Below are 27,874 nucleotides of genomic sequence, written 5' to 3'. Positions count from 1 at the left end.
ATCTGCCCTTGTAAAAAGTCCCTCTCCAGCTTTCTTTAGAACCCCCAAACTATAGCTTCTCTCATCTTCTTTTGATGGATGCAGCTGCTATTGGTTTTGATTGCGGGTCCTGCCAGGAGTAAGGCTGAACCCTTAATCCAAAACAACAGATAAACACACACTGACACAGAGCAGAACCTTACCAACACGCACATACATGGTAAATGCACTCACACAAATCCAACAACACAATCCCATCTCATCCCTCGCCTCCAGCCACCCAGGACTGAAGCGCACCAGTGAGACACGCAGGACATGCACCCTCCAGCTTCACAAAGACACCATGCTTACAGAGCCTTCAACACGCTGAGCCTCTTCCCCTGCCACTGGCTTGTGTCTGAGCTCTTTGCAGATGCTGTTTTTTTCCTGCATGGTCCCACTTCAAACTTGCTACCAAGTTTTGTCAGTGAAGTTTTCAGTACAGCAGCTGCTTGTGAACACACTGGCTAGCCCATGGCTGGCCTCTGACTCTGGTGCCCCTGTTGCCCACAGTCTCTTCTCCAGCTGCAGGTGCCCAGACCTCCCAGTAACACACATCCACACACACAGATGCAGAGCAGAAAGCAAGGTCAGGCCGAAAATCATCAGAAAAAGTATTTAATAAGAAGCTGAGGCAGACAGCAGCGATATGGCACAGGGCTCAGTCAGACAAGAGCACTGCTTACATGGGGCCCAACCCCTTTTACCCCCCCTTTTTATTTTCCATGCGTGTTCTTCCCATGCCCACCTCAACCCTTTCCTCCCTCTGCTCCAATCTCCTCCCAAACAATGCACCCTGAACTACTTTTCCCCACTGGTCCCAGTTTTGCTGCATTCCTACCCCAAACTGCTATTTCTGGTAACATTAGCTGTGATCCCTCAGCCTTGCACAGTGTTACTTATACAGCACAGCAGCCTTGCCAGATTCCCCCCAAGTACTCCCTCCAATTCTCTGTGGGGTTTGACCACCTTCTCCTTACATACCATTGAAATCTGCCCACCTTTCACAGCAGCTATCTGTAACTTTTGTCAGCTTCTCACTCTGTTACTTGTGTTTAGAGTTCCTCATACCATGACCAGCAGTTTCTCATGGTCGTTTCAGCTGGTGAAACCTCAGGCCAGGGCCCAGGTATCTGCCTGCATAACAGAAGAAGATTCATTTCAAAGACAGAAACAAAAAGAAGTGCAGACACTCTAAATCATCTTGGGTTTGATACATGACAGTGGTAAGGAAATGGTTCTGTGAAACTGTCAGGGTGCAATTTATCTACTGCAGCCGAATGTCTGGTTCCAGGTTTCATACAGCTCCAGGTCCTTCGGGGAGACGCTGGGCCGCACAGTTCTGAAGGCACTCTCAAAGTCCACGAAAGCAATCGGCCGTACTTGATCTGGCATGATGGTTGCAATGTCCAGGGACTGAAGACTGCGGATAGGGCCCAGAGACGCTTCTCGGCAGAGCTGTGTCATGTCTGCCCCAGAAAACCCATCTGATTTCTTAACTATGAGTTCGATTTCCTCTTCATTTAGGGAGCAGTGCTCCTTCGACATTAGACGGGTAACAATCTGCTTCCTCGCTGAGGCTTCTGGAAGAGGAATGTACAGTCTCTTCACCAACCTCCTTCGGGCAGCTTCATCAATTTCTTGGGGTCGGTTGGTTGCTCCGACCACCAGAATACGATCATCTGAGGAGGTTGTCGCCCCGTCTAACTGGACCAGAAATTCAGTTTTTATTCTTCTCGACGACTCGTGCTCCCCATCTCCACGCTGGGACAGCAGGGAATCAATCTCATCAATGAAGATCACTGCCGGCTGTTGACATCGTGCCACGGTGAACAGAGCACGGACCATCTTCTCCCCTTCACCTACCCATTTGGAAGTCAGAGAAGAGGCACTGATGCTAAAAAAGGTTGCTCCAGACTGGCATGCGATGCACTTGCCTATGAGAGTCTTGCCAGTCCCCGGAGGGCCGAAGAGAAGAATTCCTTTAGGAGGACCACGTAGCCCAGTGAAGATGTCTGGCCTCAGCATAGGCCAGACTACTATTTCTTTTATAGTAGCTTTAGCAAATTCAACCCCAGCAATGTCATCCCAGTTGACCGGAGGCCCATGGTCCACGATCTCATGCATTATGAGTTCAACCATTTTTGGCTCTATGTTCTTCAGTCGCTCATCTACAGGCAGTGATGGATCTGTTGACCCTTTTGCATGAGGTTTACACTGTGCTCCTCCATTTTCATTTCCATCTTGTTTTGGAACTGGAGGAACAAACTTGCCAAAGGCACCCCGAGATCTGCCTGCTCCCAGCGACTTTTTTATGCCTCCGTAGGATGAGACTGGTGCACGCTGTGGTAGGCTTTGAGGTTTCTTTTGCTGATCCATCCACAGCTGTTCTTTTGCAGTTCTAAAACCAGGAACACTGCCCTCTTCACTTCTGTTTCTATACCCTGAGAAACTACTGGTTTCTGTACTACTGTAAGCCTGGCATGGAGCAAGGTTAGGAATTGCTGTGCTGTCTTCATCAGCCAGACCATAAAATGCTTTTCTTTTCCCAGAACTCGTGGACCATGCAGGTACAGCTGACTGATTAGAAAGAAGCAAATTCTGTCCATCATGACAATTACCTGATGTTTTCAGAGAACTACTACTTGTCACTTCTTTGTTTCCAAATAGTGGAGTTGCCTGGAAACCTGCATTAACCTGCTCATTTGAGGATGCTGAAGAGGCAGGAAGTGTATCTGATGTTTTGGCCACAGGAAGCACACTGCTTTGAACAGACTTTGAAGATGAAGGATGCTCAAGGAGATCTGGTCCCTGACTCATACATTTTGCTGAGCCAGCACAGAGCTCAGTCTCTCTGGCACTGCTGAAAACACTGAGTTTAGGAAAGGCTGGAACAGCAGAGGCACTGACCCCTTTCTCAGCTAGAACAGAGGCATCTGCTGGTGCCATCTGAGAGCTCTGGAAACTTTTGCCAGCCTGCATCCTCTCTTGCACACGCTTTAATTTAAATACATTGTCTGTTGTCAGGGCAGATTGCCACTTGTCACTGTCATTCTGCTGACACTTTGCCAAAGTCAGGATGTTTTCGGCATAGTTATTCAAGCCAGTCTCTATGTTGTCAGAGTCAATAATCGCAGAGTACTTCTCTGCATACTTTTTAAACAGGTTGGCAGCACAGACCTGAGAGATCTCGGAGTTTGCCCATGCATACTGAATACGCAGGATTTTGGCACGGTATTCATCTGCCTTCTGCCCGGGCGTGCAGGTGCCAGAGGTAATCGCGAAGTAACTTTTCTGCCAGTCACTCAGGTGCACAGCACTGGGGCTGGGGTTTTCCATCACTGACACTGAAATACACATAAAATACCTGCTGTTAGAAAATGCACTGCATCGCACTACCATTTGCTTTAGGTGCTTTCCCCCTTTCCTAAACGCATATACCTGAAAACATACATTATTTTAATTGAAAGAAATAGTGCAGTAGATCTTGCAAGCTACTTAGCCTGGGCATTTTACCATTTCCAAAAAGGAACCAGCTTTGTGGTGTAAAGTCATTTAGACTGGGGTTCTCTTTTCTTCCTTGATCAAAAGAAAGAAGGGCTAAAAAAGAACAACAATCCCAAACAAAACGCAGCCACCACAAAAAAGAGAGTTTGCTTCTAATCAGAGGTCTCCAAGGGATGTCAGTAAAGTGCAAAGAATGGTAACAGATGGACAAACAAAACTTGGCCCTGTTAAATGCAATCACCAGTGCTTTCACTCTTATTTGACAGAATACAGCGCAGTCCAGAGGACAGATTATACACCAGAATAACAAAATCTATTGCAGTGATGGTAATAAAAATGAAACAAGGAAGCTAATAAATGAAACTATATGCAAAGTATCTGAAGGGAGGTAAAAGTGGAATGAATAACCCTGAATGCAGTAAACTTTCAGATTAAGATAATATTTACAGATTTAGAGCAAAAGTTCAAAACTGTTCCATTTATAACATACTAAAATGTCTCCATTTTACATTTTAGAGACACAAAGCTCTTGTGTGTTTATAGCAATGCTTGTTTCTCAGTTTTAGAAAGGGAAATTTATATTCCTTCAGCAATTTTTTACCTAAAGAAACAGGAAAGATGGCATTTGTTTGGTAAGGCACATTTTGCTACACTTGAAAAGATATGCTCATATTTATAACATATTTTCCAAGAAGTCTTTCCCTGCAATGTCTCATGTGCAGAGAGATTTCTGGTAATGTCAAGGATTCATGATTTCAGAAGAGACACAGGCACAGGCAAAATTACAAGTCACTAATCACCGCCTCAACAGGGTTTGTAGAAAGCTCGTAACACACAGCAATTCTGATCTTCTCATCTGTCCATATGGGACATGCGCCCAACATAGGATATGACAGGTAAAATTCTCCTTTCTCTTAAATCCACTGTGTACCAGGATGCTCCAGTCAGAGAATACTTCAAACAAAACCTGTTACACTGGAGGTCCATGTATTCTGCAACCCTTCCAACAAAGCACAAGTCAATCTGCAATCTTCTCCTGAATCAGCTACAGACTATGTATGAGCACAGGTTAAGGCAAAGGTGTAATGTACATACAAGACTGGGGAGACAGAGCTGAAGGAATCCTGGGGGGAGGGTGTTCCCTATTCATTTCCAGAAAGTCTGCTACGGTGTTAGGACAACAGAGAGCACAATATGATTTTGGCAGGAGGGGTTACACATGTGGTAAACAACAAGGAGATAAATTATGTTGGATTTTTTGGGACTGCATCAAAACTTTGTAGTGCTGTTTAGAAAAGTCAAAATACCTTTTCTCTGCACATTCAGTGCAATTAAACAGGAAGCTAATAAAAAAAAAAAAGACTTCCTCTGAAAAATCACTGTCAACTTTTGTACCGTGAGAAGTCCAACTTGCACCTACCGAATTAGGCACACAATCCCACCATAACCCATCTGCAGCTGAGTAACAGGTGAACAGGAGATAGAGGGCTGAGCCTTTTATTTCTTTTCTCTAACACCATACTAAATAACTGTCCCTGTGCACGCTACCTTTTTGTAACTGTTGCATCAAAAACATCTTGTGAAACACAAAAGCTAAATTCAGAAAAAGTTTAGTATCGGGCATCTGCTCCCAAGAAATATTTCTATAGATATGCATCATTCAGAATAGAAAACCTCAAGTTCACCACCTGCAAAGTAACGATTTAATAATCATCTTCCCAGCATTGAGGGAATGTCATAAGTAAACACTGGTAGCCAGTTTAAAACTTCAGTTTGATTTTAATTTGCAAGTATCTTCCAGTATCACATTCTCTCCCTGTTCTATTAGTTGTCCTCACAGCTTCAGTATTTTCCCCCAAGAGACAGCCAAATGTGTACACATATAGTCAGTCATTCTTCAACAGCCAAACCCATTGCCAGATGTGGACATCATACTTACACGTAAGTGTCTGAAGTTGTGGGTTTACCAAAGCACTGACAGTAACGAATCTCTGGCACGCAAATTTCAGCCTCAGCAAACCGAGGGGCAAGTAACTACCTGCAAGCCACGTTCATACATATATGAACACATATGCCAGGCTGAACAGGGCTTTCAGCAACCTGCTCCAGTATGCGGTGTCCCTGCTCATGGCAGGGGGGGTGAAACTTCTAAAACCCCTTCCATGATTCTGTAATCCCAAACCAGGGCAAAGCAGGCTTGCCCGTAGGCCAGGAACCCAGCAGGGCACCCCGCCAGCTGCCCAGCCTCTTCCGCTCCAGCGGAGCGCGCACAGCCCGACGCCGCCCAGCGGCCAAAAACCCGCTACCGCACGAGCCCCCACCCGCACAGCTTCCATCAGGTCAAACCCCCGCCACACCGGAGGGGGGGGAAGCCGACACCAGATCCCTGAGGGCTCCCAGCGGCCTTCGCTCTGCCGCACCAGGGCCAAGGGACCCCTCACCTCTGGATCGCCGGGGCTCAGCGTTCTGCCCGGGTGGGCTCAGCTGCTGGCGCGCAGCGAGGCCCCTCACGCCGGCTGTCGCCAACCGCGTCCGGGCCGGGGCCCGGCGCCTGCAAGCACAGGCAGGGGGGAAGAAAGCCGGGAACCCACAGAGGACGGGGGCCGACGGGGTCCCGCAGCCCCACCCCCACACACACAGACCCGCACCACGCACACACCCACCAGCCACCTCTGCAGATCCCGCGCCCGCGCTGCCCCAAGCCCCGCCCCGCTCCCGCCCACCAATCGGATAACAGGGCTCTGGGTGGCGCAGCCAATCGGTGATCAGAAGGGAGGGAGGGACAAGTAGAAGAGCGGGGAACGGCTCGACGCGCCTTCGTCTTCCGCTCGGGCTTACCGGAGCTATGGGAGGGGATGGAGAGGGAGGGGACGACACGCGGACTCTCCCGCTCCCTATTGGCTGCGCCCAAGGCGTACGCCCTCCAATAGACGCGGGATCCGTGCCTTGGGAGGCAGGTCGGCCCCGCCTCCTGCCGCTGCACGCGCGGGTGCCTCAGCCGACCTCAGCGTCAGTCTGGTACCGGAGGCGGCCGTCCCTCCGCGGGCTGAGCGAGCCGCGGTTCCGGTTGTCTGCCCAGAAGGGTACCCGCATGCCCACAGGACCAAGGCAGGCTTCGGAAAAGCTTTTTTGATAAAGGCTTGGTCACACATGAAGTGACCGCAGGAGCAGGAGTGCTACTGGCTGCTTCAGTGCTGAATTCAATGGCTGCCCCGCACAGCAGGGCAGCTACCTCACGTGGACTGCTGCCCGCCTTTCTCTCAGTAGAAGGCCCTCTGGGTGCCCTTGACTCAGTCTGGGGGAGGCCGGGCCAGCAGAGTGCCAGGCTCTACCCTCAGCGACCACCCTCTGCGCAGGATGAGCTCCACGGGAGACAGGCTCCGCATGCCGTGAGCCCAGACGCAAGCTGCAGCTCAGCTGGTGGTTCAGGTGCTATCAGCGGGGACCCACACCTCTGCGCACACAGCACCAGAGCTCCACGGCCACCTGTTCCACCTGTCGTACTGTGTCAGAGGCTGCAGGGTACTGCAGCCACCATGGCAGTGTTGGAGGCTAATGGTGTCCAACACCCTCAGAAACAGCAGGTGATGAACAGACCTTTACTGGAGAACAGCTCTGCTAAAGGGCTCGGCAGCAGTAGCAGGGCTCTCTGGCAGAGTAATGAGACGAGTAACAGTATGCCTAACAAGGCAGAAGATGGTGGCTCAGGGGGATATGTCCTATGAACTCAGCCTCGTCGTGGAGTCCCTAGCTGGATCACACCAGCCCAAGTTCAAACTAGCACACCAATCTTGATGCAAATTGGCACGCTACGCTGCAGTTACACCTCTGGTATTAACACAGTCGCTTCAGTGTAGGTGAACGTTTAATTTCCCGTGAGAAACATTTCTTTTGTTACTGTCAGGTTTTTGTTCTACGTCAAGCTTTAATACCATTAGTGCAAACAGCATTTTAAACTGTCTGCACTACTAGCAAGCTATCATCTGAGACCAAATTGGGCTAACGTCTGTAGCTGGTAACACTGCTGCCATCCTACTTCCCCCAAAGTGTGCTTGCCCAGTTTCCCTTGGGCTGTGCAGAGGCAGGGAGGGAAGGAGCCCACAGCTCAGCTCCCCTAAGGAACACAGGCTCTGGGTAGGCAGGGCTAGTGGAATGGGCTGCTGCCTTCTCCTATCTGGTGATGCCTAGACTGGAAACCAAAGCCAAAGCTGGACGGCTGGCTCCAGTGGCACATCCAGCTGCAGGATTCTGGTTTGGCCAGGCACTGAGACAATGAGAAAAAAAGCACTGATGGTGAAAATCAGGGCACTGATTTCCCCCCCACTCAGCGAGGAAGTTGGACCCCTCACAGTGCATATGTCATGAATAAAATGGGAAAGAACAAAGACAGACAATAGTTGTAGTTTTGTTTCCATTTATTAATGCTGCCAATTAAAACCTGTATGTCCATTCAAGTAGGCCCTGGATACAGATTTTAAAGGAACTCAATAAATTATACTAAAAAAGCACTAAACATCTGATTATTTTCCCATTTGGGTCATACAGGCTGTACATATGCTGTATGGATTTTGGCCACCAATGGTTATTTAAACTGCCTCCACCACTCTGATCTTCAGGGTTCTCAGTTTCATCTCTCATTTGCTCCCGTCTTTGAGCAATGCAAGATCACACATCTCAAGGTTTAGATTGCTGTTGTTAAGGCAAGTGCAGTGTAAGTACCGCTCATAAATATGGTATCCTTAGAGGAGACAACAACAAAACAACAACCATGAGCAGAATCTTATATGTAAAGGCAAAAGAATATTAGAAATTAAACAATTATAATGCATTTCAGAGTATAATATATTAGCAACATTTTCATAAATACATCTTTTCAGTATCTCACCATCAGTAATAAAATATAATTTTTTATTATTACTAAGAATGTAAGTATAGTACTAGCACCCTGCTAGTTTGAAAAAAACCCAAACATATGTTTATTGAGGAGTAACTTCCCCCCCACCCTTCTCCAGCAGCCGCACTCTCTCCCTTGAGATGTGGATATTCTACTAAAGCACAGCTCTGAGATTTACTAGTTATTTTTAACATCAAACAGTATTAATCAGCACAGACAGCATTAGCTTTTGCACACAAGGCACAATAAATCCAGGTTCACATATTAACTCTTCATAAATACAGTACTTCTCACTCACAGGTATGTTGCAAAGCTACAGAACAGAACAGCAATTACGTTCTTTCAGAATGTTCTTTTCAACACTTTTGTTCTGGAGTTGATAACGTGGACCAGATTTCATTCTCAGATGACCTAACATTTATAGTCTGCAAAGGAATTGCCAGGTGGGGAAAAGAGGGTATGTGAGATTCAATCCTAAGAAGCCCTTCACCAATTACATATTCAGATCACCTCAGAAAAACTAGAACTGTGAACTTAAGATTTCTGTACTGGGCTGGCCGTGGGGAAATTAATTCTATGGGTCTTGTCACTGCAGTTTCTTGGAAGATTTACTTACAACGCTTCCTTAAAAACAAAAATCATTTACTGCATTTATAATATTTTAAATTAACCCCTATCCTAAATTCTTTGCCAGAAGTTCTGGTCTCTGGACAGCAGCCCCTTCTAAAACTGATACCCGTAATCTGAAAAATGTTTAATTGAATGTCAGGTTTTGGCAACATTTTCCCACAAAGGTCTAGAGGGACCTAGAAACCTAATTCTGGGCTGTTGTGAGCATTTATCCTCTCCTGACTTTGGATGTGAATTCTGCCTGCATCCTGGTTCTACAGCAGTCTGAGGCTCACACAGGCGTGCATCATCCACCTCTGCTTTAGTTTCCATGGAGAGAATTTCCACCAAAATCCTCTTGTGTTCAGCTAGTTTTGCCTTACCTTATGCATTTCTTTTCCAATACTTATTAGTTAGAATTTTAATTTCAATTATTGTCATATAAGCCCAAAGCAGCTCCGTTTAATTTAAATGGAATTATCCTGGATTTACTCTATGATAGCTTTGATCAGAATCTGATCTCTTTTATGTTCATGGACAGACCTGGTTAGATATTTCACATACAAAACACTGGTCTGTCTCATAACAAAGGTGTAATTCTTTTCTGGCTCCTAGATTCTAGTGTTGTCATAGTGTAAAAGCTGTAAAATTGTACCAGTGTGGACCATATGGGCTATGGATGAACATCATTTCCCAAGTCAGGAGAACTGAATAATGTTGTTTTTAAAAAAACTGATAACAGAGAAAAGAAACAACTGCCAGCATTTTTCTGCTGTTTTCAGTCTACCAATCTATTCCGTTGTGCCACTACAGAAAAGCTTAATTTCATATTGGTTCTGCTAATGAGAATGATGCCATCAGAATTTCTGATCCTGTAGCTGAGAGCAGTGCCTGGTGGAGTGGCTCTGTCACCTGCTCAAATATTACAGGCTTTTGCCAGATTCGTCATCCCTTCCTTCATCTGTTACCTGTGAAAGCAATTCCTTAAAGAAATAGTAAGCAGCTTTTCCATCTGGGTGGATAATGCAGGCTCTGGCAAGCCCTACAGAAGGATGGCATGTCACTATCTACCCTGGACACACAGCCTGACCTTTTGGAAGTGCAGAGGTTGGTCTACTTTCCTTACTGTCAGGATTCATGCACGTCTCTCATATACCACTTGCACATGTGTTAATACTAATCCTTCTCCACTTTGCACAGCAGAAGTGGGGTGATTAGGAGTCACCAGATCCATAGTCAACTTCTTTAATCCCCTCTGGAAAGACAGTGGGTTGAAGCAGACTGTGTGCCAAATTAACTGCCTCGGTGCATGTTTCATGGTCTACCTGCAGCTTCCCATATGTAGGAATTACATTTGCAAGGGACAGAGGAAGAAAGCTGAATAATTGTGCAAGTCGTTCAAGATGCTTTAGAAGTTAATATGAACAATAAAAGGAAAAGATTAAGACATATGCAAATGTAGAAATGAATCCTGCAGATTCCTTTTCTTGGAGTAGCTATTTATTTTGATCTTACTTAGATAGAAATAACTGCCTGGAATTTATATTTTCAAAATGACAGAAATACTTATTAAAGTCAGATATGATTTCTGACTTCCATTTCACCTCTTTACTGTACCTGCCTTCAACAGTATGACATAGCAATGGTTGGTATCAAGTACACATTATTTGACTTTCTCTGAAGATTAATTGTTTTCCAATATTTTCATATTCCATGCATCACTGTTAATGGAAGAAAACCACTGAGGGGGCACCACACCATATTTTTAGGGTTGGTTCTCTTAATTTCTATTTTTATTCTAATTTGCTATCTTGTTTGTTACCTGAATTGAGAAACAGACAACCATTTTTTTCATCGCATTTCTTAGCATGTTTTATCAAAGATTTATTACACAATGACATAAGCAGAATGGTAGCCATAAGAAGGAATCATCACTCTATTTCACAGAACACAGATTGATTATTTTCAAATAATCGCTGCTTATAATAATGTTGTTAAAAATACAGAATATCAGGTAGCACATGGCTTTTGACAAAACTCTTAGGAAGGAGCTTTTAGGAGGTCTTACTATGAATGATCAGAGTGAAAACCAGCTGCCAGATTTGACACAATGTCTGTTTTAAAAGCAAACCCTTTAGGAGAAGGTAGGCACCCTGCCATAAGGACAGTTAATGCTCATTTAGTACTCACCATCCCTTGATTTGGCTGTGTAATGCAGAAAGTTTTGAAGCACGAACTTTATTTACAAAAGTACTGCAGCAAACAGCATGTCATGACATGATAGTGCCCCAAATCAAGACAGCAGCTTTGCACAAGCTTATTTAAATCGGACCTGAACAGTGTTAAATCCAGGTTACTGAATTTTCCCCAACTTGGATTCTTTCTGAAGTCATAGCAATGTTAAATGAATTGATGACTCCTCACAGTTTCATCTGTGAAGCAAGGAGTGGGTGTGCTAAAGGTTAATGGGGACAACAGAGGGAGCACTAACCCATTTCCACTGCCTGGTTCAATAAATGCTTCTGATTACAAATTGGTAGGAAATCACAGCTTGAGCCTCCATGGCTATCTGCACCCTGGAAACAGGCAAGATGAAACCACAGTACAAAGAAGGAATGATTAAGGTTACAACACAACTTGCTGGCAAGGATTTTGCTACTGCAGCTGGGCTATATAACAACAGACTTTGGTTTCTTTTTTTTTTTTTCCCTTCATATCCTGACTTTCCCACCTGCCCCTAAAATAAAACTTGGCCACACAGAGAAAGCCAGCTAATTACCTCCTCCCCACTGCTACTTCACTGCTGTTTCTGCTGGTGGTGGTTTTGCTCCCATGTTTGCAGAAGATCGGTTGCCAGCTGTGAGATGTGCTGCCAGGCAAACTTGATGTGGGTGGATTCCACCGTGCGTGAACAAACAGCAAAACGTAGCACAAACTTCTCTCGCAGGTGGCACGGGACCAGATGAATCTTCTTGGCCTCATTTATGCTTTTAAGAAGCGCCTCATTTAGTTCATTTGAGCCCTGAAATCATTGTAATTCAGTGGATATGGTGATGAATTTCAGAAACAAGCTTGGAATATGCAAATCCTGCCAACCAGCCAAACCCAAGTACCACCAGTAACACGCAGCCACTTTCCCATCTCTCAGTGCTTTGACATCAAAGGATTACAAAACGATGACGGCGCAAGAGATATTTTTTCAGTCACAAGAGATTTATGGATTAACTGGGGTTTAGAAGCAGTGTTCACACTGGGGCATTTGTGATAGCTGACTGCTTTTTTGTGAACTAAGGTCATGAGCTCTGTAGCTTCATGTAAAAGCATTCATTATTACATCTATTTCATTACACTTTTCTTAGATCTGATCAAACATTGGAGGAAGTTTTGCAATGAGCTATACTACCATTCATAAAGCAAACCCTCCAGTCTTCACTTAAGCATGGCTGCTGTGAGAGAGTCTTTTGAATATGAAGATTGAAATCCTACCCTTAATTAAGAAATAGTTACAGGAATGTATCCCTGGCATAAGTAAGTTTCATACTATTAGCAGAAATCCTTAGTATTTGCCTCAAGTTCTATAGGAAGTGTCCACCACAGAGACCTACAGAGAGAAGGTTTTGAGAGGCAGGAGATTTTAGATATGTGGTAAACTGACCCTCCCACTGGAAGTAAAAAGTCTTTTGCATTCCAGGAAACAAAGATATAAATGTTAAATATCTTGCAGAAGGTCAGAGGGACTCTGCATGTGGTATTGGATTTTATCTCCTTCTAGCGTACTTCATTCTCCTTGTGCTCAAATAGTGAATGTGGGGATTTATTTTAGAGCAGCTGTATGCTTTTAATATCAAATCTCAAAAGAAATAAGATTGTACAGAGGAGTGCTGGCTTTTTTGGAGTTCAGCTAATGTTGAATCAGTGGTTTTACCAGTTCACGTCCGTCAGCATTTGAGAATAAAACTGAAGATGTCATCAGATTTTTCAAAACCACTGGTAAATCACTTTAAATGAAAACAATGGAAGAAGGGATCTCAAAAATCTTGGGGTTTTTGTCTGATTCAGCAACACAGGATGAAGTGCTAGCTGCATATCTTTGACACTTTGTTACCCAAAATAAAGGAACCCATCTGTCTAACTTCAATATTAGCAGACTAAGAGATGGCTTCAGCTTTGCTGGGCAAAAGCTGGGCAAGAGCTATTATTATTGTAATAGCTTAAGATATACCACGTTGATCTTGAATGCTATAATTTTATTATTTGGGGAAGTGTCTCAGCTGCTGTACAGCCTTTACTCTTTCCCTTACAATGCCGGTAACACAGAATTGCAGGAGATGCTAGGAGCACCTGTGCTTTTACCACAGAGTTCCCTTACTGAACACTGACTGCAGTAAAAGGGTAACAATTGGACAAATACATCTCTTCAGCAGCACTTTTGTTCCTGTAGCAGCACGGGTCATCTCAAAAGTATCTGTATCAGAAAACATGTTCTCTCAAATCTATGCAGTTATGACTTGCCTGCTTAGCCTTTTCCATATAAAACCAAAGCATAAGGCAGACACAGCTTTCCTTTGGCACTGAGGATAAATGTATTATTCTGATGGTTTTGGATCATATTAGAGCTGAACCCAAGTCAAAACCTTGTTCTGCCTTAGCACAAGTTGTCAGGGAATTTGGATGAGAGCCTGAAATTCATAGCTTCGCCTTAATCTTTTTCATGCAACTGGAATGTTCCTAACTAAGAAAAGGACCAACTTTGGTGGTTTGCGGGTCCCCACCCATTATTAGTATGTCACTGGTGACAATGATATCCCATTTTCTTACCGAAGGTATTCCATCATTAAAATTATGGTCTTTGCCTTTAATATAAAATGTGCAGCGCTAACTTTTAGGCAATACAGGCAGTTATATGATATTAAGTTTGTGCCTTTGGCAGGGGTGAGGGGAGACAGGAGAAAGATTTATATATCTTTCTTCTGTTCTACTCTCACAGCTGCACCTAGGGGCTGCTCTGACACTCGGCTGTCACGTCAAATTGAAGTTAGTAGTGACTAATCCTCTCCCAGAGCTTTGAGAAGCCAGCTCTGATTGAGTCTGTCAGCTTCAATAAGACAGTATTCTCACTCCCTTGGAGTAATGACTAGCTTGACTTGCATTCATCTGCAGACTTGACAAGGAGGCCAAAAATTAACCCTTTGGTGTGATACATTTGATGAAATGGTTGTAAAGTTGGGTTATTAGTGCATCTGTGCAACAGTGCAAAAGGAAAAAAATTAACAGTTACAGCTAAGCAAAAAAAAAAAAAATTAAAAAAGGTTTCTCAAGAACAAAGGAAGGAAAAACATTTCATACTTTTTACAGCTGTGCAGCATTACAGTTCTTAGTCCTCCTGTAATTAAAGTTACAAGTATCCTACTTCTAGATGAAGATGCATTTTAATATGAAACACAGAAATCACAGAAACATTTTTTTAAAAAGCGATTGAGAAAGCAAATAAAGCTGAAAAAAAATAACGATAACTTCATTTTGAAGCTTCTTGGTTTGGTTTGTTTTGAGTTTTTGCTTTTTGCTTTTTGGACTGGTATAGCAAGCAATGAAAACACTGCTGTTTTGACATTGGTTTTCAGCAGAAACTTGTCCAAAAGTTTCTTAGCTAGGTACCCAATATTTATCTCCTATTGTAAAATTGTTTTTCCCTGTAGATCTGATTTCTTCCTCTGGATCATCAGGGACAGGATGGCAGATGTAGATGAACTACTGGTCTGATCAGTAGTGACAATTCCTTGTTGCTATGCTCTATTTCACCAGGACTGGTCCTTTAAAGTAAATGCAGAGCACTGACTAACAGCTCTCTCTGGATCTGCAAAATTAGTGTTTGCTGTTCCATGTGAGAGAGCAGACTACAACCAACATCTTGTTATTGAGCAATAAAAGCCTCAGAACCTATTCCTCAAATCTTTTAAAAGTTCCCGTTAGGAAATAAATTATATTCATGTTTCCTCATACTGGGAATCCTCCGTGTTCTGTAATCTCTCTGATTCTCTAGCAACAGATGTTTGGTTTCTTTTCTTTTTATTTTAAACAACATAAATTCAGACAAAACCATTTTCCTACTCCAGATGAATTCACCATTACCTGATTATTGAAGATCTGTTGGCCCCTTCAGCCAACTGCATCACATTCAGGTAACTGTGGCAACTGAATGACTGAGAAAAGAACTGGTGAAAAGCAGTAATACCACACTGGCCAGAAGGAGCCAAGATGTGCTTGTGAGCCTTCAGAGAAGCAAAAAGCTCATTTAGGTATCATGTGAACTGGAAAACACCAGCGCTGTTATTATTATTGCTTAGTGTTCAGATTCAGTGTCACAATCCAGTCCTTTATAGACGCTTTAGTTGCAAGCCCCTCTATTAAATGTGTTCTTTACCTAAAATAAGATACTGATCCCTTTTTAATGTCTGATTGAACAAGTGAGCCCTCCCAGCTACTGCAGCTCTTACGCTCTGAGTGCAGAGTGAGTTTTCAGGTTTCTGTTGGGTAAGGTCTCTACATCAGTGAACTTGGCTCTTACAGAGATTTTGGGGAATGAAAGGCTGAAAAGGGCAAAAGGATCATGTTCAGCACAGAAAAAAAAAAAGAAGCAGACCAAGGCCAACAGCAGTTGGGAAGCTGGTTCCCATGCAACCTGCTCTTACTTGTATCTGGCTCCAATTTGCCAGTCTGACTAAGATTTTATAAATGAAAATGTATCCTTTGAAAATTAAAACAAAACAAGGTTTACTACTCTAATCTTCATCCATGATAGTAATTTTATATGTATATATATATAATTTTTATTATTTTTTAAAGGACATTAAATACATATAAAATTAACTTGACAAGAAAATGTAATACACACACACGTGCACTCACACATATCCAAATGTCTTGGGAAATACCTTAAAACAATCCTCTTCATCAAAGCCCATCAAGCAGAGAACATAATGGTCATTTTGTACGACTGGGTAGCCCATTTGTTTGCCTTGACTGTGTACTTGCGTACCCTAATGTGCTTGAATTTCTCTTAAGCATTTGAGTAATTTTTAAGAAAATTGCTTAAGCTTCTTTCTTTAATGTGCTTTGACCTACACGAACTTTCTTCATTTTCTTTAAAAAATCATAAAGTATATTAACTACAAAGATTATGTTCAATTGAGGTTACTTTAGTTACTGCTATAAAACCTGACAGAAGAAGTAGGTCTCAGCTTTCTTACCTTCAGCCGAAAACAGACTAGTCCCAAGATAACTTCAGCACAGATCTCAAATCTTTCATCCTGACGGACTAAATGTTCAAATTGATGCGACAGCCTGACATGCTGAGAAGAGAAAGACAGTATCTACATTGTAGAAATCTGATTCATCAAGAAAAAAGATGTGCTAAATTCTTTCCATCCCTCATCTCTTTTCTCTCTTAATTCTTCTCATATATGATAATATTCACATATTGCCATCTGTTTATGTTAAATTACATCCCATTTATGACTTCCAAAGACCAGACTGAGTTGTTACTATATTAGTAGCTTAGTCTATCTTAGGCAGTACTAGTCTGTTTCTTAATGAAACATTTCGGCACGGTTTCATATGATACTAATAGCAAATAATGGTAATAATTCTTCTTCAGGTTTTCTACCACTGTTAGTTTTGGCTGGGAATATCTAAAGAGTGCAAAAGTTATTATAGGGAAAGGGAGAGATATACAGATATACAGAGAAAATTATCAAAATTCCAGTGCAAAATGAGCTGGAAAGAGACATTTTCTAAATAGTTTACTTAATATGAGAATAACTGCAAAGAAGGGGAAAACTTGCTTGCTCTTCTGACCTCAGTGCTCAGGTTCAGTTGAAAAGAAAGGTGATGGCAGCATAAGCAAGAAAATAGATAGCAAAGCTCAGCCAATCTGTTTACAATTACTGGGTAAAAAAGAGTGACATTGGACATGAAGCCAGAGCCATTATTTTGTAGCACAAGAAACTGGTGCTTTTCCAAAATCAAACAAATAGGAAAAAACAGGCATACTAACAACTAACTGGGAAGTCTTGACACTCAGTCAGTGATGCTTGCATTCTCATACCACGTTTTACATCCTTCCAAACAGAAAATTAATACAAAAGCATTTAGGAAAAAAGAGCCCCTGTCCTCAACAGGTACCTGTAGTACCTTACCCAGTCCCCATCTCTGCTGTCATTAGTCTAGTACTCACTACTCTAAAAAAAAAAAAAAAAAAAAAAAGACAACAATAAAGCTGTTAGAATTACAGTTTGTCTTCATGCCAGCCTACACCAGAAATTATCAGCAACACCTAAAATGATGTTTACAAGTTCCTTAGCTTTTATACATTTATGAGAGCAAATAATTTTGGAAAAATAAACAACTAAGCCCATGTCTTTTCTTGCTTTTGCACTTTGCCTTTTTTCAAGTTCAAGGACAGTTATCAAACAAAAATTAAACATTTCACTTTGGGCTAGGATTAGATGTGGAATGTTTCAGCTCACAGGAACTTTTTGCAAAAGGGCAAGAGCAAGGCAAAAACAGAACTTACAGAAAAGAAAGTAAGAAAGAAAGTGAGAAAGTGAGAAAGAAAGAAAGAGAAAGAGAATGAAAGAGAGAGAGACAGAAAGGAAGAAAGGACAAAACCCAAACATATTTTGCAGTCTTAATCATAGCATTTTGATACTTGCTTACTTCTTAAAATAGAAAAACATTGTTTATATTGAATCAAAACGTTGCTCTAAAATCGTATACTGGGCATACTGGTACCCTACGCAACCAGAGTCTTACTGTTGTTACCACTTCCTCCTTGCTATTTGTTACATCCATTTATCATCTCCCTCTAAAATTAGACTTCGAGTCAGGATTGAGACCAGTAAAATGCCCAATCCTTTCCAAGGCATTTGAATGTTCTGCTAATACAAACAGCATGAGTTTACAGCTATGAAAAGTGACCAGAAATATCTGTATACATACAGATGCTTGTATGCATATGTGCATGGAAAAGTATGTGAAATATGCATACGTGTTGCAGTGATCTTTTATTGTCTCCTCCTATCCTCATGTTCTATAGCCTTAACCAAAGTGATGTCTGTTACACAGCTCTGCAAAATTTCACACTGCATACACTACGCCTTGGAAATCAAAGACATAAAACCCCTCATGTTTAACGAGATGAGAATTTCAGAGCTGTTCATCTGAATGTAATCATAAACTGAATTTAACCAGAATTCACCTGGGTAGCAATGGAATAAAACAAAAATTGAAGATTTGGCTTACTGCAAGTAGTTTGTAAAAGAAAACTCCAGACCCATGCTGTATGTTTTATAGCAGGTATCTATGCCCACTTTTTGCACCAAATAATTTTTAAGGAATTTTAAAGAAATAAAAGCAAGGAAAAATGGACAGTATTCAGTAAAACACAGATCAAAATTCTGGAAGTATTTTGGAGTCACGTCTTGATGCAATTTTATCCTTGAACATGAGCAATAATTTGTAAAGCCACTGGGGGGCACCAAGTCTTTTAGATTTTACAGAACTGGAAGGAGAGAAAGTGGAGACATAACTGAAGTTTCACCTGTTTCACTCATGGAAGGTTGAAAATGACCCTTAAGATCGTCAGCCTCAACCGTTAAGGTAACACTGCCAAGCCCACCACTAAACCATGACCCTGGGTGTCACATCTATGTGTCATTCAAATTCTTCCAGGAATGCTGACTCCACCGCTTCCCTGGGCAAACTTTGCTTAACACAACTACTGAAGTCTGCACCTTTGACCCATCACCTGTTATCCTGAATTGCTTTTGCAAAGACTGTTGCAAGGAAAAAATAATTAAACCCAATAAACATTGTTAAGCCTGGAAGCTCAAACTCTGTAAGAGGGGCTCTGAAGTACCACACCTGCCATCACAAACCAACTCACATACTGTTTCTAGCAAGACAATCTTTTTATCCTGTGAGTTCCCAAAGTGTAATCACAAGGACTTCTTTAGTGGCCTGAAAAGTCTTGGTATATAGGAACAGAATACCAGCCCTTTTTTTCACAGTGAAATTTAGCAGACTGAACAAAAGAAGCTTGTATGGAATTTTTGTGTATCACTATCTCAGGTAGAAAATCATTGCTCTTCTGCAGTGAGAAGGGAAGCAAGAAAGGGATGTAACTCATTTGGTTATTCAGGATTAAGGGAAGTGTCTTTCATAATCACTAATAGGAGCAGTAAACTTGAGAGGCATTAAGGTGTGGTCCCTATTTTAAAAAAAAAATCTGTGTACTGATATGTGTGAATATAGCTACTTCTGCATTGAGGTGTATAAAATGAATTTTGATTTTTGGGCAAAGCCTTCAAGAGCTAAAATAGTTTTTCATTGAGCTTCCCTGAAGTGTCAGAGTGTATTAATATTACTGTGCAAATAAGCATACCTGCCTAGCCTTGGTATTTTAATTCTTTTCCTCCTATAGATTTTAACCTCTGCCTGCCTTTGCTTGCATCCCACTACATTCTGAAGGAAAATGCTGTCAAAAGAGTCTTCTCAACAGCCACTTGGACTGTGCCAGTCCCCAGCTGAAACAGTGCATTGCTGTTCTGCAGTTTCTTGGTCTCTGCTGTTAATTTTTAATGGAATCCATTATCCTCAGCAAAGAAAGAAGGACACAGTGAACTGATTTCTTCTGATCGTATGGAGGATCCATCTGAGCTGGAATATTCATGGGGATCACAAACAAGTCTAAATTTCTCAAATGACTTCTGAGCTCTTTGAGAAGACTTAAAGCAAGGAAGGAATAATGGCTGGTCAAGCAGCTTGCAAATGGGCCATTTGGGTTTCACATTTATACCAACTCTGGGTGTTTGGAATTAGTCCAGAAGACTGTTATTGTTGTTGGGTTTGCCCCCTCTGTACATCTCCTCTGACTTACCTACAAATTTTGTATTTTTGTCTCCCCACATCCTTCAGAGATGACTGTCCTCCTCTCCTTTACCACTGCTTTAAGACCTATACTTTGCAGTCAGTTGTGTGGGAAAAGAGTGCATAACTGGAAGGTTTGGAAAATAAAAAAAGTAACTGTATCTAAATCCAAGTCACACATTCTCATCTCCCAGGAGTATTTTAGTTCCCAAATGCCGTCCTCAGTACAAGCAAATGCCAGGTTGCAGTGGTTATCACATCATTTTGATGGAGACCTTAAGACTGCAAACACAACAAACATCTTTTTCTTAAAACACCCTAGTAAAAAATAAAGTTTAAGAAAAGAGAGACAAATAGGGGGTCTGTGACAGTTTACATCCAGAAAAAAAGTTTGTGAAGAGACAGTTGCAGATGTCTTTGGTCCTCCATATAGAATCTTGTTAATCACACAGTAAATAGGCTGGCTTCTGAAGCTTATGCAGTATTTTCCCCCTCTATGTCATGTTAGAAGCTTATTACTATTGAAAATCTCAAATCACTTTGCTACTGACACCTGGCACCGCAAAAGAAGTCCATAAACTCTGGATAAATCTTCCTACAGTTTTCTAGGACTTAGGAGCAGAAGTGTCTTTTTGGGGAATTTCATAAACTCAGAACATAACTGAAACCCTAGGTCCCGAATCTCTCAATAAGGCCCAGGTCTGTATCTGAACAGGCATGCCTTAGTTACTGTTGTATAGTGTGGACAGAAACAACATGTCTCACATACAGTATGTTGATGCATGAAACCTGCGTGGTGTAAGACTGCATGCTACATCCCAGATGTAGGCAGCCCCTTCCCCAGCCCAAGGAGCTGTTTCAAATCTCCACTCTTCTGCCTGACTCTGTTGCTCTTTCCCTGGAGCAGCTCCTTAATAACACAACAGAGAGAGAGAGCAATTCTTCCCACTACCCAGCTCCAGCCTTTCTGCCCTCCACTTGAAGGCTGCAATACCTGCTTCTGCCACTGTTCCTAGGTCTCTTATTCTACCTATGGTCACTCCATCACCCACTGTAAGAAAATGCAGCTTTAGAAATAATTCTGGAAACTACATGGGTTCCCTTAAAACACAGCTACACAGGTACACAAGATACAGTACCAGCTATTCTTTTCAGGGCTGCCTTTGCCCACAATGGGAATATTAAAGCTGTTACTTGCAAGATGCTACAGCATATTTAAAAGGAAGCACTTTCCAAGGCCAAGCACTGGGATAAGCAATGATAAAGTTCAGTTAACAAGTGAAGTTAAATTCCAAATTACTTTTCATTTGGAAACTTGTCTATAGATTTGAAAATACAAACCAGCATCAGGCTGGTTCACATACTTCATTACCACACTGCCAAAAGAAAAGTCATCACAATATAACTGGAACCCACAATAATTCCTAAGAAGAGAGGAAAATGTGCAAGATATGAAACACATTTATTTATAATCGTTATTTTGCAGCTACTGATAGAACTTTACCAACATGCCTGTGAACTCCCAAGAGATCTTAAATTCTGCGAGAGCAGGGAGCAAACAAACTGCAAGCATTTCTTGAAATGTAGCTTAAACAGAGAATTGCTAGAGATAGAAGTTACTTTGTTTAAGAAAAGAGAAAAAGCTGCTCTGGAACCCACTGAAATGAATGAATATTAATCTGGGGAGAGAGGGGGGTGGCGAGGAGAAACTAACTTAGTGGCTTCATTTTGACAGTTGTAAACAGTGAGCCAAATTCTGCACTTAATTACCCCTCTTGCCCTTTCAAAGTTGCAAACATAAGGTCATAACTTATTTTTCTCTGTATACCAGGGAACAATTTAGTCCTTAATGAAATATTAAGGATACATGCTTAATTCGACAAGCCCTTGGAAACCTACCTGTCTGAGTTACTGTTACAAATAAAGGAACATATTAGGGTTTTACTTCAGAAAAAGATGGATTTGCTTCGCTTTCCTGAACTGTGTTGTCACAGAACATACAAAAACCTGGTCTTCAGCTATCGTTCTAAGAACAAGCACTTTTTGGCTGGACAGTCATGGAAATGTCTGGGAGACAGGGAAAGAGGGAACTTACTGAATGTAAATACTGACCTGTGGAAATCAGCAAGATAAAAGGCCATGTAACTGATATGAGGGTTCCAACCCTCTATTCTCCCAGTGAGAGATTAAGCCCTACTTAAAGACTTGGCATCATGTTGAAATAATTGCAGTCTCCAGAAATCTAACCTGAGAGGGAATCACACTAGAAACTGTAATGGTAGCCTAGTGAAGTGCTGACAAACCTTGCATCAATTTTTCATCAAAAGGGTATATATCAGATTGCCACAAGGATGACAGAACATCAAGCTCACCACTGTTGTCAAAATTTATTTCTGAAAGCCTCATTAAGGATAAAAACCTAATTTTGATATATGTCGAGTCAGCTGAAAATTATAGTGTAATAAGAATGACAAGCGAAGAGGTTCCTCCACTCTGAAACCTTTCCAAATTTAAAGAGACTTTCTCATGCAGTGATTTTACAGCAGTGGAAAAAGCCTTTCTTAAGAATTAATCTGTTTAGTACCACAATAGAAAGGAATGCGTGTCTGCAGGAAGTTTGCTATACTAGACCAGACCCTTAGCTAATGGATATTTTTGTAAATATTTAGAGCCACGTCATGGATCCCCCCTCACTACAAGTTTCCCTAAACTTCATAAAGATGAAAGGTATGCTTGAATTTTACTTTACTGCTGCAGAGGAAATATACATGTAATTTAGACTGGCGCCAGATGTGGGGTTTATTGATAAAAACCCCCTTCTTTTTACATCAAGAATAAACTTAGTACTTACAGTAATCTTAACAAACTGTAAATTGTACATGTTCTTTTTTCTTTTTTCTTTTTTTCTTTTTCCTGAAGAGATGTATTTTAAACAGGAAACAAAGAAGGAGCAGAGGTAGACATGCCCGATAAGTTACTGTATCCCTTAGTCATAATCTAAACATGCTATCAATGCATGGCATGCACATTAATAAAATAAAGACGTAATGAATAAACATGTTTTTCCACAATAAAATTATGGATGTGTTCTGGCTTAACTTGAGAGGAAACTATGGTCCCACATTACAGAAATTCCAAACTCCTAGACTTGTCTTCCCTAAATTTTAATACAAAATCGATGAGTTTTGAGCCTGCCACGATATGAAATTGTAACACTACATGGGGCAAGCGAGCAGCACCCTGATAATCTGAGCTGGCTAAAAGCAGTTTCCTGTGCATTCTGATGTGTCCATAAATCATGGAAATTAGGTAGGTAGCCTGCTCATTTTCCCTTGCCATCCCACCACAGGTTACCAAAGAAAGCAAATTCCAGTCACCTTGCGGATGTGCTCCTGCAGTCCTGTGACCCCATACATCCTCAGCACGAACCAGAGCTTCAGCGAGCGGAACCTCCTGCCCAAGGGGATTTGCCAGTGCTGCAAGCCAGGGAGAAGGGAGGGCACCCACATGACAAGTCACCAGTGCAGTGATACTGCAGAAACTGTACATTCTACAACAATTTTGAAGTGTAATACATTTCCATATCTTACAGGCAGTTGGTAGAGGTAGGTCAAATAATTGTAGAAATGTCTATTCCTGGTTAATGCCCTGGGCTTACTGTTTAATACTCAAAATCTTGAAATTAAAATTGGAAAAGGAGGTTGGTGTCAGAACTGAAGGGCCAAAAGGGAAATCAAATGTCCTTTGTCCATCCTGAATTCTCCTCGAAAGCTTTAGAAAAATGTCTGTCTTAGAAGCTTGTGTACAGTGGCTTGTTTACAGTTGTGTGGCTATCATTTACAATGACGGGCCCATCTTCCATTTCAAAGCAACTGTGTTTCTACTGGGGAAAGATTGAAACACATGCATTTTTTTTAAAATGCATTATTCACCATTTTAAGCAAAAGCCACAACATTTTAGGTCCTTTCTTCCTGCTGCTTAAACATTGAGATATTGTACATGCAAGGCGTTTTCTGCCTTCAAACAGATTTCAAAAATAAGGTTTAAAGTTTCAGTCTGAGGAACATTAAAATTTAGCAAGCTGTATGCTTTCTGGAAATAAACATAAGGTTTTGATAGTGAATAGGTTTTATGATAGTAATGGAAAATAGAAGTCCTGAAAATAGCAGTATATACAAGTAATAGCATTAGTTATTACATTGATGCTGTACTTACCCGATAATCTGTTACAAGGCCTGGAAATTAAAGGAAAAATGTTCACATTGCTTCATCACAACACACAAAGCCAGCATTCATTCTAATGTTTTTGAAACAGCTGTATCTTAGCTATCCTTTATGTTTACTACAAACTTCAGCATCATCAGGGTCAACAGGACCACACAATAACTAGTAGGATACTTGGCTGCATGCTGAATGAAGGTGCTTGTAATAAGCTTCATTCCTTAGCATGTTAGAATATACCGTTAGCAAATTAAACAGTTTACGAGAGAAGAAACACAATTTTTCTTTCTGTTATACCAGAGATAGTGGGGAGAGATGGACTGTGTTTGTTTTCTTCTTATAAGGAAAAGAAGTACCAAAAGAACCGGCTATTATTGATTGTGTTTTAAACAGTTTGCAGAATCCCCAAACTCACTTCATCACTCATTTTCTGCTGTGAAATGTCACCACCTTTACTCTAGTGAACTGTTAACACTTCTTAAAATAATCCATTTCTAACCCTTTTCAACTCATTCTTATATTTGTTCCTAATGCTTCAGCACGTCTAAGAAGTGACTGGAAAATTTGACTTGGAATTGATCTCGTCCTGTTTGGAGAATAATAGTCTGCATTTTTTTTTGGCTTCTCATTTGATGTAGTGATTGACCAAGCCACAGAGCAGTCCAGGGAGGCAAGTAGAGGGCATTATTATTTATCTTTTATAGAAGCACACAGAGAGAAGTTGCATCTACCTTTTCTTTGAATAAGGTAATTAAACTGACTTCACAGTAAATTGTAACATAAAACTGAATTACTTATAGTAAGACAGTGAAAGAAATTAAACTGACATAAAATTTAAAGCACTTCTTTAGGAAAATGTAGAAGCATCTGCTTAGCTTTTTTACTCTGCTTTATTATTCTGCAGTGGAGTATAAGCCGCATATGAAAGTATTTGCTTAAATTCCCTGGGAAAGTGCTGTCAAAGTGCTCGTGGAATAATGAACCACGAGGTTCTATATAGAACTGTAGCTTCTGAATTTGTCCAGTCTATGTCATTTGCACAATTCTCAGGCTTTATATTTTCTAGGAGTTAAAAAAAAAACTGCATTTCCTGTGTTACAAGCTCTCTTGTAAATGTTTTCTCATCTCCACAGCCAAAACATACCAAAAAACAGGGTGTTTCCTCCCTGCAGTGTAAAGACATTTGGTTCTTTAACCTGTTACTAGGTTATTTGCCAGATTAAAAAAAAATCACACAACAACCAACAATCATTAACCTATTCCTGGACTTCACAAAATGAACATGGTTGTCTCAGCTTGGTATTGAGGTAATTTAATAACATTCATATTCTTCTGCATTGTAGCAGCCATTTTTGTTTGATAGCTGCAAGACTGGTAGCAAAGAGAGTAAAGCAACTGGTGACAGATAAATAATCCTACACTCCTGAAAGGGGCTATGTCTAATGATCCACAACAACGCCTTTCACAAGCTGTGAAGCAGAATGCAATCAATGATTAGTCCTTGATTACAAGCCTTGGTCTTACATCTGTATTTAACCAGGAGGAGTAGTATTGTGGGAGCATACATGGCATTCACAATAGAGCATAAAGCTGCATTCTTCCAACACTGCCATTAGGATTTGACCTATATCCTGAGTTGCCAGGCAAGCTAGTACAATCTTCCTGGTGTGATGATGCAACTAACATAAAATTATAATTAATGACAAAATAAAGACTTTCCCCTCGGGGGCACACATAATTGCCATATGGTTATTAAGAGTAATTGCTCACAGATAGAGATATTTTTCCGCTCATTTAAATTCTTGAGTGAGAGATGAGCAAATTCAAAAATGCTCCTTCATTTGCCTTATAAACCATTATAGGGATTCTCAGATGTGAGACATAAAAAATAAGACCCTCCACTAGAAAAGTCACATTTTCTTATGCTGATAAATGCCATAGGGATCAATAGGGACTGTAACAGCCTAGCACCTTTGCAAATTTGACTAAGTTTATTGAAGGCATAGCTGTGGATCGGGTTTAATGGCTTAACTATGGGCATTTGCATTTGAAAAGTTTGTCCAGGTCTTTGGAAATATCAAGTGGGAATAGAGCATAGAAAGATTTAGTGTCACTAGACTGCTAGTAATCAGTTGATCTCTCTGAAATCATTATGACCAGATCACATTACAAGCTATCACAGCCTCTGCAGGCAAGACAAAGGCTGAGCAACTTTTTATCCAACTGAGCAGATAAAGTTTTCACATCAGCTGAAAGGTGGCCTCACTGGCAGCACCTGGTTTTAAGAGAGGTTTGATTTCCTTCTAGTGTTATTTAGCATCTGGAAGACCCACAGTTCTTGTGTCAGCACTGTCACTTGTCACAGGAACATATTTTCAATTTAGTTAAGGTTGGATTTTTTTCTCCTGAAGTGTTTTTCATGTATGGTAAGTAAAAGCTGGTGACTTCTGTGTATTTTCTGTAACTTGTATTTTTCATTTAAAAAAGAAAAAAAATAAAATCTTTTCTTAACAATTCGAGCCTTTGGAGAGTGAAGCTGAGCTCCAGAGTTATTGCATTTTCCTGTTTATTGCACTGCTCTGTATTTGCATTGCTTGCAAATGTAGAAAAGGAATAAAAGGCAAAATTTCTGCCAGTTCAGAATTAAGGCACAGGAATCCATTTTTCCTAGGGCTTTTTAATGAAAGGTGGAATTCTGGATGTTTTTTATTTAAATGTCAGTAAGTCCATAGACATAACAGAGAGAAGATAAAAGTACTCAGGATATGCTTCTGAACACAGATCAGCACCAGTAATTCCAGGAAAAAAATCCGAGAGAGTAAATGGTAGGAACATCTGCATGTGATTTACCCTCTTGAGAAAGTTGTGAGGGAACTCGCACCACAGGTTGACACTGCGCTTCTGGACCTTCACAATTAATCAATTAATAACTGAATGTGTAAAAATGGGCTTCAGGATGGCAAATTCCAGTCTGCAGTTGCTAGGTATATGCAAGGAGCAGCACTAATTCATTAAGAAGCCTTGTACAGGGCCTAAGATTTGTAAGCTCTTTGTAAGCCTTGTGTGACAAGCTTTCACGAGCATTTTCTACAAGACAGGTAGCCTGCATTTACTGCCTCCTCTACAATCAATCTAAGAACACGAGAGCGATAGGATAATATCACTCAAAATAGAGCATAGATATTAAGCACAGTTCACCCCTTGCCTGCGGTTTCAGGGAATGTTTGCTCCTGACATGGGTTTTTGAAACTGAATCAGAGCTTGCACTCATAGCTAAGAAAAAAGTTGTAGACTACAGAAACTTTAAAACCAAATCAGATCTTGAAACCATTCTGAAGAAAGGTATGTTGGGGAAAGCAGGTTAAGGGACTCCACACACAGCATCCAATAATATGTTTATCTGACTGCCAAAAGATCATTAATAAATTTGTCAACACTCCTACAAAGAGTCAATAGTGAGTCTGGAGCTGAGGAAATCCTAATACAAAATTATTAATATAATGCTTTATAAAGCGGCTTTCCCTCGATTGCTTTTTATACTAACTAAAATCTCACCAGACGTGTTTGCACTTTAACAAGCTTAACTGCCTAGGACACTCTGAAGATGGGAATAGGCTCCTAAACAACATAGGCAGTCTTAAGAATTTCAGTTTTTATCTTGAGTCCTTCTTTCCATTAAATATCAATCTGCAAACAAA

The 27,874-nt window shown here is 41.2% G+C and overlaps 2 protein-coding genes across 8 annotated transcripts in view; both read right to left on the bottom strand.

The window, feature by feature from the left end:
- Positions 1-618: 618 nt before the first annotated feature.
- Positions 619-6,233, bottom strand: FIGNL1 (fidgetin like 1). 4 transcript variants are annotated; one of them, XM_061449114.1, is made up of 3 exons: positions 6,189-6,233; positions 1,290-3,365; positions 619-1,155 (listed from the first exon to the last, which is right to left on the bottom strand). In XM_061449114.1, exons 2-3 carry the CDS (start codon positions 3,355-3,357, stop codon positions 1,106-1,108), a joined length of 2,118 nt encoding a protein of 705 aa, XP_061305098.1. In that variant the 5' UTR covers positions 3,358-3,365; positions 6,189-6,233; the 3' UTR covers positions 619-1,105. The 4 variants fall into 4 exon arrangements, with proteins under 4 accessions (XP_061305098.1, XP_061305096.1, XP_061305097.1 ...); XM_061449112.1 differs by lacking the exon at positions 6,189-6,233 and adding an exon at positions 5,967-6,075; XM_061449113.1 differs by lacking the exon at positions 6,189-6,233 and adding an exon at positions 5,465-5,665.
- A 1,685-nt stretch (positions 6,234-7,918) lies between these two features.
- DDC (dopa decarboxylase) overlaps positions 7,919-27,874 on the bottom strand; it is an 88,862-nt gene continuing 68,906 nt past the window's right edge. For all 4 annotated transcript variants that reach the window (XM_061449162.1, XM_061449158.1, XM_061449159.1 and 1 more), the window contains 4 exons: positions 24,171-24,190; positions 23,332-23,430; positions 16,276-16,377; positions 7,919-12,050 (listed from right to left, as the gene is read on the bottom strand). In XM_061449162.1, the coding sequence (XP_061305146.1) occupies positions 11,826-12,050; positions 16,276-16,377; positions 23,332-23,430; positions 24,171-24,190 (446 nt within the window). In that variant the 3' untranslated portion in view covers positions 7,919-11,825. The remainder of the gene's footprint in view (positions 12,051-16,275; positions 16,378-23,331; positions 23,431-24,170; positions 24,191-27,874) is intronic.

Source organism: Pezoporus flaviventris, unplaced genomic scaffold (assembly GCF_033815535.1).
Source record: "Pezoporus flaviventris isolate CSIRO_AGI_PZ_B2104156 unplaced genomic scaffold, CSIRO_AGI_Pfla_v1 ptg000007l, whole genome shotgun sequence".
NCBI lineage: Eukaryota > Metazoa > Chordata > Aves > Psittaciformes > Psittacidae > Pezoporus > Pezoporus flaviventris.
This window is presented reverse-complemented; position numbering and strand designations above follow the sequence as displayed.

What these genes read in the sequence shown, in the direction of transcription:
- FIGNL1 (XM_061449111.1), bottom strand. Translation starts at nt 3,420, where the DNA reads ATGGTAGTGCGATGCAGTGCATTTTCTAACAGCAGGTATTTTATGTGT. An exon ending in GAACCAGACATTCGGCTGCA is followed by an intron (nt 1,156 to 1,289) that starts GTAGATAAATTG and finishes TCTGTTATGCAG; the next exon opens with GCAGATACCTGGGCCCTGGC.